Source organism: Xylaria bambusicola (genome assembly GCF_022495145.1).
Source record: "Xylaria bambusicola strain CBS 139988 unplaced genomic scaffold F5B22scaffold_110, whole genome shotgun sequence".
Lineage (NCBI taxonomy): Eukaryota > Fungi > Ascomycota > Sordariomycetes > Xylariales > Xylariaceae > Xylaria > Xylaria bambusicola.
This window is the reverse complement of record NW_025953663.1, coordinates 29,527-41,923: the sequence shown is the minus strand read 5'-3', so window position 1 is coordinate 41,923 and position 12,397 is coordinate 29,527. Positions and strand designations below refer to the sequence as shown.

The following is a 12,397-nucleotide window of genomic DNA, read 5'->3' as shown; positions in this document are numbered from 1 at the left end:
ATAATATTTTTATATAAAAAAGTATTAAAGGATATTTTTATTAAATAATTATTAAAGTTTATAAAGGATTTAAATATAATTTATAAATTTAAAAAAGCTTTTTATAAATTTAAATAAATACCTTATATATAGTATAAAATGTTAATTATATTTTTAAAAAGCTTTAAATTTAATAATTTAAATTTAAATATTAAAGTTTTTATTTAAGGAAATTATTATATTATTATTTATATTAATAACCTTTTAATTATTAAATTTAAAATGTTAAAAATTATAAAGATTAAATAAATATTAAGTAATAAATTCTAAATAAATAACTTAAGCTTTATTAAATATTATTTAAAAATAGTTATTAAATAAAACTATAAAGTATATACTTTAAAGTTATTATAAAAGGTTTATTTAAAAAAAATACTTATAAAATTTAAATTTTAAGATTTAAATAAATTAAAATATTAAAAATTAAAGCTAATTTATACCCCTTTATTTATTAAAATAAAAGTATTTAAAAATAACTTTATTTTAAATTTAAATAATCGAAAATAGTATTAAAGGGCTATAAGTTTATTAATATATATAATATTAAATATTTAATTTAATATAATATTTACTATTTTTAAATATAATAAATATATAATTAAACCTAATACTTTTTATATTAAAGTAGTAAAATAAATATTTAAATACTTTAACTTTATAATTAATTTAAAATTAATATATAAAAGAGGTAAAATTAAGTTATAAAGCTTTATTAATTTAAATTAAAAAGTATATAAGGAAATTTATTAATTAACTTTAAGGTATATATTTAATTTAGGGAATAATATTATTAATTAAAATTTAAAAAGGTAGTTAATAGTTTTATTATCCTTATTTAAAGCTAAATTAAAAAGGTAAACTTAAATTATTAAAAAAGCTATTTAAATATAAAAACTATTAATTAAATTAAATATTAATTTAAATAATATATTTATAATTATTTATAATAATAATTAAAAAGTAATTTTAGCTTTATATAACCTATTATTATATAATAAAAGGAAATATATATTAATTTAAAATTAATAATATTAAGAATAAGTTGCTATTGGAAAAGTTAATTTTAAATATATTTTAACTATTAATTAAATAATAAATAGGTTAATAAAAGTATTATTAAAGCTAACCTTTAAAAAGTTTAAAAAATTATTAAGCTTAAAATAAATAATAAAATTAAAATAGTTTATATATAAAGTTAAATAAAAATTCTATATTAAAATTAACTTAAATTAAAATACTTTTATTATTATATTTTTTAATAATAATAAATAATATAGAAATTATCTTTATAATTTAAAAATATAAAATTTAAATTATTAAAAATTAAATTATAAAATAAATATAAATTTAAAAAAACCATTAATAATAATTTAAAAAAAGTTTAAAATAAAATTATAAAGTATTTTAAAATAATATTTTAAAAAGTAAAATAATAAATATTATTAATTAATTTAAATTAAATTTTTTAAATACTTATATATTTAAATATAATAAAATTAACCTTTAAAAAATACCTTTAATAATATAATAATAATAAACTATTAACTTTTTAAAGTTACTTTAAATTAACTTTACCTATAAATAATAAAATATATATTTATTTACGCTTTATATCCTTTATTAAAGCTTTTTAATATTAATAATATTTAAAATATTATAAAAGCAATTAATATAATAATATAATAATAAAGGCTATTTTAAAAGAGTTTTAATTAATTATAAAACTAAATAGTTTAATTATAATAACTTTATTTATTATACCTATAATAGGTTTATTAATTAAATAAAAGGTAAAAAATAAAATTTAATATACTTTTAATATTATTATAATAAAAAAAAAAGTTAAAAAGGAAAATATATAGTAATTTAAAATTATAACCTTTATAATTAATTAAAAAAAGGTATAAAAGTTAAAAAAGCTTTATAAAGTTTTTAAAGGTTAACTTATAATTATTTTAAAATAAAGTTAATAAGCTTAATAATTTAATATAATATAAATTAATAGTAAAATAAATAAAAAAAGTATATATATTACTTTATAAAAAGAATTAAAATATAATATAAAATAAATAATATACCCTTTTTAAAAACTTAAAACTTATAAATTATAAGTTATTTATAATTTATACCCTAATAAAAATATTAATTATTAAAAAAAGCAATTATAAAAATATATATAAATAATATAAAAATAAAAGGGGGAAAAAGGATATTTATAAAAATATTTATATTTATATAAAAATAATAAATATATAATATATTATAGCTATTATATATTATAATGCTTTAATTTTAAAAGCTTTATATTATAAATAGTAATTTAAAAGTAATATTAATAGAACTTTTACCCTTTATAGTACTTTATTTTAAGGAATTTAATATTACTTTTATTTACTATTTTAATAGTTATAGATAACTTAACTTTTAAAAGAGTTTTACTTTATTTATTTTATTTTAACGGGTATCTTTTAAAATATTACCTTTATATTATTTAATATAACTATTTAACTTATTTTAAAGGGAGCTACCTTTAAAAGGAAGTCGATTAAAATTTATAGCATTAACTAATATAAAGATCGAAAGGGAATATTAAAAAGGGAAGGCGGTAATACTTACGTTCCACATATTGGAATGCTAGGAATCTATATATAAGACCTTCATCCAGCCAAAATAACTATATTGAAACTTAAACTTCTAGATAATCTAATGGGATCACATGTACTACTCTTGACATTCTGATAAGTAATAACAAATAGATGGCGGGGTACAAATCAACACTTTCAAGTGTCTTCATCGGAAAGCGTACTCACATAATTCGCCTTTACATATAGCCAATGATGCTATCCAGAGGAGTTACTGACTCTTATAATGTCGCTAGACACATAGAAGCGACGATCTAAAGCTAACATACGATCGCGTGTCCCTAAGAAAAGAGCCTCTTCGAGCGCCCGGCTTAATACTCGATGTTTTTCTTACAGCTTGTCTTCAGGGACTTCCTGACATACTAGACACGCCGCGCATGGAGGCGGCTTTCCGAAAGCGTTCGCAATCTTCAAAAAGGAGAAACAAACGATTCAAAGTTACTTACCCGCACACTAGCTCCAGAGTCACAAACCAGGGACATAGGGGGGCCATGTGACCTAACCTTTCTTTCCAATATCACCATCAACTCAAATCGGAACATAGAGAACGTTCAGCTAAGTAGGCCCCGCTATGGGTTCAGGGCAGATAATTGGGCGCCCAGCTAACTCTTCGTGTCCTCAATTAAGCCACGCGGAATATATGCATTTCGCCCCCAATATTTGTAACCATAAGTGATCTAGTCCCATCCACTACCCTTTCCATACCGCTTACTTCCATATTAGCTCATATAATTCAAATGTGGAATGGTTATCACAGGAAGTAGTTACTCTTAGTACCTCACTTAGTAGAGAATCTCTTGTTACCTCGTATTAGCTTTCACGGTATTTTCATAGCGTGATCAACTATATAATGATGTTCGGAATGGCAAATTATTAACCATTTATGCCTTGAACCACCAAATCACTCCATGGATTATATTGTGCGGTTCTATCGGGGCGCCAATCCAATGTTAACGCCAAGGGCTCACCAATCCAAGCTAATCTTAGTTGTATGCATGGTGATTCACAATTAGTATAAGTAGTCATGGCGCAAATATGGGAAAACCTATTTTTGAATATTAGCACAAGGGTACGCTTACGCAAGGGCTTCTTAGCTTGTAGAACAAGATCTACTATCGCCTTACCACTCTCCCACTCCTTAGTTGCTCCCCCTTTATTGATCTATTTAGAACCCCACGATGATATTTGTGATTATTTTGGTTGTTTCTATGGTAGCGATCCTGGGGATTGCCCGATGGGTTACTTGGGTCCTCGTGAACATAGAAAACAAATATGATAACGCTGGCAGGATTCTAGATTTGAAGGACCTAGCTTCTAAAAACGAAGTGGCTTCCGCTCTTTTTAGATTAGTCAGCGAAGATGGAGCAGGGCTTTGGCCTCCTAGAGCTGCTCATAACCGTCTGCCCTCTTGTTTTCAACCATACCAGGATATTTACTTGGAACTTATACCCAACCTTTCAACAGCTATCCCCGCCCTTGACGATGATATCAATAAACAGCGAATAGAGGAATTTCGACACAAAATGAGCAGGCTACTATGTGAGCGGGTCAATATCCTAGAAGTCAAGCATGTTTTAGAACGATTCAAACTCGAGGGTAGTCGATCTTTAACGCAAGAGATATATAATGCTGTGTACTGCTGTGTGGCTGTTTGTCGTCATGCCTACCGGTACGTTTTTTATTAGACTTCACTCAGTTGCTGTAATCTATTATTCGCCTAACCATGGATCAGATGGGGCACTATTCCAGTTGTCAAACAAGCACAGAATGAGATCATGCTAGACTTTCCTATGGAGCTCAATGTCCCCTGGTCTTATCTCCAGAGGCACTTTGAACTGAGTGGGGAGAGCGGCAACATGACATCCAATATCTTACTTAACTTCGATCAATGTGGAAAAAGATTCTACAAAGTTAATATTACCGATTCATACAAAATCGCTACGGCCGAGGATATATTCTCACGTATCTTCTTTAACATCGAAGTGCTAGTAAGTAGAATCCAATACCACCTAGTAAGCTGCAGTTAGATCGGATCTTACGTTCTCTTAGGCGTTCCCGATATACTACGAGATAGCATTGGCTACCACCGCGTTTGCAGATCAACGGAAAAAAGGGTGTATAAGGCACGTTAAAAACATTGCTAAACAAATCAAAAAGCTACTTCCTATTTTCTTTGATAACCTGAGAGACTCTAAAATAGCTCATGCTGTTTGGCTGAGCCACGTACAAGGGTTTCAGGCTTGGGGGGTTGGAAGAATTGTGAATGGCAAGTTTGAGAAGCATGACGGCTTATCAGGCAACCAGCTTCTCTTCTTCAGCACCATCGACGCCTTTTTGGACCTCGACCGGTATTTGTCAGATGAGAACATGGAACGGTATATCCCTGTTAACCAGCGACGGCTCTCCCTAGCAATCAAAAACCACTCTTTCCGCCACAAGTTGGACGACGGCGATGTAGAACTCAAGAAATACTTTAAGAATATTGCCAATTACATGAGAGTAAGTCACCTATATCGTCTCACTCGGATCAGGCTGATCGGTCGCCCAAGATGTTCCGTTCAGCACATAGATCGCGAGCAAGACCTTACTTGGAACACCCTGCGCCTGAACGCTTGATTATGACGGCAGGCAAGTCCGTTCTTGAGACCCCAAAGACAAAAGGTTTCGATGATGCCTACAAGCCACTTGATGACATGTTGATGGCACAACTTCAGTTAACAGTATGACGCTGTGAGAGGGTGTGGTGTGACGATCCTTGTGGTGCTGACCCATGGGATGTGATGAATTCGAGTTCACCAAAGGTCGACTCCTAGCTTATGATCATATTATTACTAGTGATTAAGTAATATGATCGAGTGTGCTGCTGACGGCACTATGGATTGAATGCAATAATCACATAGAATTGATCGCAGTGCCTAATTCTCTTTCAGTCTTATGATTGATGTAAATTACCCGCCCCAAAATACACCATACCTAGCCAAAACTTCCACCAAATTTTACCATGTTTCGAACACCAGGTCGTCCGTAGAGGATCTCGTCCACACATGCAAGCCTCTTTTATCCGCCATTAAGCCACGCATGATCGCATGGGTAGACGGCATTGGTGTTGCAGACACAACGTCTTCGCACATCTCCTCTCTTCATAGTCAGACCTACGACATACGGATATCCTTGCCCATAGGAACCACCTTGAGGTCATTCGTTATTTAGTTTGTAAATTACATTCGCACGATAAGGTAGACCACTATTCATCGGAATCAATCCATGAAGGGAGATTCCAAGAGGGAAAGTATGGACGCGGCCTCTCAATTTTGATCTCAAGCTGTCTTCCATTGCTATTTTTGACTGCTTTGACAACCACCATGATTCCTACATGAGTGTATTTAGCTTCTAGCTGCTCTTGTTGTTCCTTGTCGAATTGATTCTTCTCAAGCAACAGATCTCTAAGGACGTAATTCTTAGGCCAAATGGATCGCTCTTCACTCGGGCTAGAGTCCACTATCCCAGATATCCTAGGCCAGAGAAAGGATTGCTCTGTCCAGACAAATGCTTTGTTGGAGCCATCTCTCGCGTCGAGCCCCCAGGCTACCAAGGCTTTGAATGAGCAATAATGTCTTCGGTGGCTAGTCTCCCAAGAAGATGCATCGACTTGAAATAAACAATACGCCAGATATGCCGGGTCGTCTATAGCCCATATTAACTCATCGAAACTTCTCTCTACTAAAGATGTTGCAGAGTCTCTTTGCGGACGGGGTAGATAGCTTATCTTCTTGGTATTTACCGGAAGCCTCAGTGTTACTGCAACTTCTGACTCGAGGAATAGGGGAACTGCCTCTCTTGGGGATACAAACTTTCTGACATTTAGAGCTTGAACGCTTAGTTTCTTAGTCGTGTATTGATCCATCTTGTAAAGCCTCGAGTAGATATGGCGGACAAATTGGTCGCCTATCTGAGCAAGGTATATTCCAACAGGTCTTGGGTTTTGCACTCCCTTGAGTTCCTGGTGAAAACAGTCCAACAATAAGATACTTCGTCGTGTATTGGGACAATAGATAAGGGCTTTATCAAATGTTAGCCCGTTGTTAGTAACCCTGAAGCCAATGTCTCTCCTACGGCTGGGTGGAAACCGTGTTAAACCGCGACAGGCGGAAAACTCTGCAGGTGATATTGCAAAGAGGCCGCGGTACGGGTAGTGGAAACTTGGTGCCTTCAACGATACCCAAGCGAAAATTGAGAGATCGTCTGTGGTTTTGCAGATTTCTTCCTGCAGTCTAATGAAAGCATTCGTTCCTTCGCCATATAACATTGGCATGTATACGCCAAAAATACCTAGTAGACAGTACGCTAGGTCTTCCGATCGCGAAGTCTCCCTTTTTGAACACCATGACATTCGAACCGCAATAGGATAATCTTCAAGCGGCCGTGACCCCATGAGAGCTTGCATGTCGATTCCGGTAATCTTTGAGAGCGGATATTTCAATGATTCCTTAGTTCCCCTTAGATTCCATTGGTTGTCGTAGAATAGAACACTGCGAGGCGCAAGAAGTTCTTGGAGCGTCCAGCCTCGGGTAAACCATCGACAATTTGGGAGGTGAAGTTCTGTCCAGGAGCTATCCTCCATTGATCCATCCGAGGAATCCTGAGAGACCTCCCCATGTAAAAGATCCAGCCCACCCTTAGAGAGTTTCTCTGCGCCGTTCTTGATCAAGTGACGGTTGATTTGGAGCTTATCAGGAGCATTCCCACCTTCTGGTGGCAGATCTGACAAGTAGACACAACATATGGCAGCATTCTGGTACCATCGGAACATTGAATTGATGGCCTCGCTCAGTTCGGCGCTGCTCGTTTTATCAATACAGCAAGTGTCGACCCAGGCCCATTCAAGCGTGGCTTTTCGGGCTAAGCGGCAGGTCTCTTCAATCTTAGAGAATCCCTTCTTAGTACGCGCGAACCTGAGATCCCGGAAGTCCTGGAACGTAACTTCGCCATCTTCCCAAGTGTGTGACAGGATCATATATTCGTTTGGCGGCTCAGATGAGTGAAAGACCAACTCAAGCTTGCATGTATTTATAAGCCACATTGTTGGTAATTTGATCCTAGCCGTGATATCTGACCCTAGATTGCAGCTACTAGTTTTGAATGACGGTCGCGTTTCTTCGTTTCTTCAAGACTGCTTACGGGTTGCCGACGCCACCTTAACGTCTCAGCCTGGCGACAAGGTATAGCTGAGTGACACTACCCCGCCATATGCAATAACACTTATGAGATATGAAGTTTCTGGGTCGCCTGTGCATGAAGCTGCCGTTATTGAATGTAGAAAACCCCGTCTTACTCGATGATGTCAAAATTTCGAGTAAGATTAACTACAGCGACGAGCGGTAATATTCGCATGGAACAGCAAGGAATACTCGACTACCTAAAAGCTGATGGAGGGGCTGATGGGAAGACTGATCAGATGCGCAAATCATTCATGGCTTTATCTTGCTGTTTTTAAAAAAAATCTGTTCGTCGAGTCTGAAATCCATAGAAAAGCGATTCACAACTTGTTGAGATTATACCTCTCCCTGGTTAGAGGTGAGATGAGTATTGAAATTAAGGCTGTAGTTGAGATTAACCAGCTTAAATCTTAGGTAGGCCGACACCTTCCAGCATCAGGAACACTCTGTCACGTCGCGTAATAAATCATACTTAAAGAACTCAGATGATTATATGAGCTCTAACTCAAATTCCGATCTAATATCTGCCGTCATCTTCCTATATAGGGGCTCAAAATCTACTTTAACGCAAAAAGAATTAGACTCATGACAACTAACCAGGGATATAACATGTATTTATAATGATTTTCACTCAAAATTCACGACTTGAGCTTGAAGTGCTCCCCAGCTGGGCCCAACAAAGGTCAGGGAACGGAGCAACAAGAGCAAGACTATTTTGATGAGAACGGCGGCAAGGGATATCACAGCAAGCTGTATACAATTGCATTGCTAGCCGTGGTCAAGTTTAAGCTAGAAGCGTCAATTACGTCCTTCGTATATTACAAGACGATACGGCAGTTTCACCAATAAGCAAGACGTAGCAGATGACTCCCAAGGATAACTACTGAGACTATACGAGCGGTTGTTACACGGAGGGCACTTAGCCCGGAAGGTTTCCGCGAGGGTCCCACACGTTAAATACGATCAAAGGCCGCCGGCAACTACTTTACTATGTCTGGGCGAGGCTATACAGCTCCTACAAGCTATACTACATTAGCATCACCCTAAGTCTATTCTCAAGTCTACATCGACCGCCGTCGGTACGCCGGGCAAGCAGAATACCGCAACACGTGTCAAACTATCATTCTCCGTACCATACTGTGCGTACCCGGCGGACACGGGCACCAACGTCGGAGTTGACGATGCATGGATCCGTCTCGTTTATGCATTTGTCTGCCTGCCTTCCCTCATCTATCTGCGCTACTCGCGGCCAAGGGGTTTGCGTGATCACTTTAGCTGATACGAACCCAAAAGTGCATTCTATCAGCAACCACGGCTACATACGGTTTTCCTATATCGGTCCCGACGGCATGGCCACGGTGTGGTCTTCACGGCCCGGGTGTGGCGCGGTCGCCGAGCTTATATGGGGAATGGTTTCTATCTGAGTCTCTGTCTATAGGTATTCCTTCTGCACGGATGAGACTACCTACTATAATCCACAGTTCAAACACGTGGAAGTCTAGCATAGCGTACCATATGGCATAATGGCATGGTGATATCCTTGCCTTCCTTGCCTGTAAGTCTATGATAGATATCTGCTAACCACAAAGGGGCATAAAGCAAAACACGTCAACCGGCAAAAGATACTTGTTCTCGAGCGGCTACTTACACAGAAGACGATGCACTAGCTAGGAGTAGTGCTATCCTAAGTCTGCTAGAGGAATGCAGACAGGATTCTAGTATTCCCCCAAAAAGTGCCGCCGCTGTGGCGGCGCCTGACCACCCATTCGCGTTCCAGAAAGCGTGGGTTAGTTGCATTGCGCTACTCTAGATCAGACCCGTCAATCTATATACTAAGAATACAGCCACAGGCAATTGCGGTAGTGTTTATCAGGGCTTAGTAAGGCTATTATGAGCTAAGCGACTTAGTAAGAAAGTAGTTGTCTGTAGGTAGCTATTTGAGGTGTACAGATATTGGGGGTTGCAGTTACAGTCTGACATGCAAAAAAGATGGGATGAATTTGCGCTCGTAAACGCTAGGAGAATGCGGATTACCTCACCCTGTTTAATAATACGCCCAGGTGATGAGTATATCGGCGAGAGATATTACTATCTGCGAGGCTTACTTACCTTGTTCTTGATATTCATGGACTCTTTGATACGGGGCACTTTTGTTGCCCGCGTTGCGTTTGTACGCCATCGTGAAGATAAGTGCTGGCGCGGGGTCGAGAAGCTAGTCAAGCAGCACGGCATGGGTTTTCCGCGCCCGAGTTTGCGGGTGCGGTGCCCTGTTCTGCCCGCGGTATGGCGGCCTTGATCCGGCAAACGAAGGAATACGCATGGAAGGATCTCCGGCATGAAGTATGGGTGACATACACATGTGATCTTGCACTTGTTGGGCGCGAAGGTCAAGCAGAGAAGAAAAAAGCAAAGCAAGGGCTTGACACCATCATCAGGAAGATTTGCCCGGCTTGTATCAGCATCTCGTCCTGATTGCAGAGTTGTTTCTTATTTTTGTTTCTTCCTCTGCAGGACAGATGTAACCCCTCCTTTTACAGATGCAAAAAGGGCGACGACCATGTTACCACACCTATGGCTACGATTGGTGGAAGTTCTTGGGGTTTAGCTCTCTTCGTCTTAGTACCTTTTTGACTCAATCTTCACTTGTTTCTGCCCCCTGGCTGCGCACCACCGATGATGATGACATGCATGATCAAAAGGGGATATGACATGTATTATGTACGGTAGCGTAGGGATCAGATGAGGGGTCGTGGTCTCGGCTGGGCAGACCTTGCGCCCAGCGTCATTGTGTGGCTTTTTGAAATCCCATTTCCCCTCTTTTCTGTTTCAAAGAGAACGATACTCTGGAATTTGGTGAAGAATTTCAGTATGCATGCATGTCTGTGCATCTAGGTAGGACAAATTTTCAGTTGCATATTTCATCACTTAAGTTTCAAGTTTAGCAAGAATGTCGCACTGAAAGTTGTGTGATAGTTTACGTTTTCATCTGTCCCAATTTAGTTCGTAGTTCAGAACAAATTCTACCAAAGATAAGTGCCCTGATGGATATCTTGGAGGGCTGGTCGAGAACTAACTTCATTGGCCCAGATTAGTTGGCCGCCTTTACCGTTGCCGTACCAGTTGAACATCTGTTCAGGCTCCCGAATTAGAAGCGGAAGCCAGCGGGAGGCTGGGAAAGGTCCGCCTACTTACTATGTAGCAATCCACATGTATACTACTACACTAGTAGGTCGGCAGTGTACTTTTCGGCGGTTGAGGTGCATCGCATGCATGTTGCATGCGTTTCCGTAACCCGGGAGGCGAAGTAGGCTATATGATTCAACCTTTTAGCCTTACAATCCACAGTTGAGGTTGAACTTGAAGTTGAACATGATCTACCTAATCCCTCCAGCCTCTCTATCTGGCCCCCAAAGTGAAGATCAGGGCAAAAGGCGAAACAGAAAAAGGAAAATGAAACGAGGGAATAAGAAGGAAACGAAAAAACGGCTGGTAAGAACTAACATTGCTCCATGTTCGCATCCCACACACGATTCGCTGCCGGCTGACGTTGGCCAGCCATGGCACGCACAGCATCCACTTGCATACCTACCTACTACCTGCCTGCCTGCCTGCGCTGAGCAATCGTTCTACATACAGTAGTGATGCATACTATCATATGGTTACATATATGCTGCTATTTTGATACGATGACGTGCGACTATAGGATGGCCGGGGTGACATGGTTGGGAAGAAAGATGGCTGCGTCTGCATATCGGTGAAACAGTAACACCAGACATACTCACACAGATACCTATAGTAGCAGTCATTCTTTGGTCCAGGCCCTCCTCATTCTCACAGCTTTATTGAGAGGGCACTTTGCTCGGGGCCCTTGATTGGCAATACAGGCGCCTTGTCAGCCTCTTCCGTGGCACCCAGCCGTATCTGCCGCGGCGCATGAGCAATACTGCAGGTAGTCTAAGTAAGCTGTGATACCCGATCCCCAACCCAAGTGGGTGGCTGGGAGTCATACGTTATGTCCTGTCCCGTCTCACTGACTCACTGGAATTGAAACCTGTCGCATCGATCAGGTGGAGTCCTAGCGATCAGTCTGGACAGGCTGCGGGCACCCATAGCTATCCGTTATCCGTGTATTGGAGTGCAAGCGTCGACGCCTGGAAGCAAACGTTGCGAAATAAAAAATCTAATATTGACTGATAGTCATTTACGCCCTCGCCCTATCCGGATCCCGGAACCGGTTTTTACGCGCTGCCCCATGCAAGGCACCAGCAATATCTTTGGTCTGGGTGCTGTTGGAAGCATAAGCCCGATGCCAAGATGCCCAAGGGAATCAGAGTAAGACTTTCAGGTGGCCCTGGTTCATTCATAAGCACACCACCATTTGGAAGGGCAAAAAAAAAAAAAAAAAAAAAAAAAAAAAAAAAAAAAAAAAAAAAAAAAAAAAAAAAAAAGGGTGTAAGGAAAAAAGGGCACAGGAAAACAAAAAAAAAAAAAAAAAAACAC

At 38.1% G+C, this 12,397-nt stretch overlaps 2 protein-coding genes across 2 annotated transcripts; one reads left to right on the top strand and one right to left on the bottom strand.

The window, feature by feature from the left end:
• The first annotated feature begins 3,760 nt into the window (after positions 1-3,760).
• F5B22DRAFT_58276 (uncharacterized protein) lies at positions 3,761-5,511 on the top strand. Its single transcript, XM_047973324.1, has 4 exons — positions 3,761-4,350; positions 4,414-4,669; positions 4,731-5,180; positions 5,231-5,511. Exons 1-4 carry the CDS (start codon positions 3,860-3,862, stop codon positions 5,405-5,407), a joined length of 1,374 nt encoding a protein of 457 aa, XP_047824667.1. The 5' UTR covers positions 3,761-3,859; the 3' UTR covers positions 5,408-5,511.
• Positions 5,512-5,632: 121 nt separating this feature from the next.
• F5B22DRAFT_632143 (heterokaryon incompatibility protein-domain-containing protein) lies at positions 5,633-7,862 on the bottom strand. Its single transcript, XM_047976657.1, has one exon. It carries the CDS (start codon positions 7,759-7,761, stop codon positions 5,926-5,928), a length of 1,836 nt encoding a protein of 611 aa, XP_047824666.1. The 5' UTR covers positions 7,762-7,862; the 3' UTR covers positions 5,633-5,925.
• Positions 7,863-12,397: the final 4,535 nt, after the last annotated feature.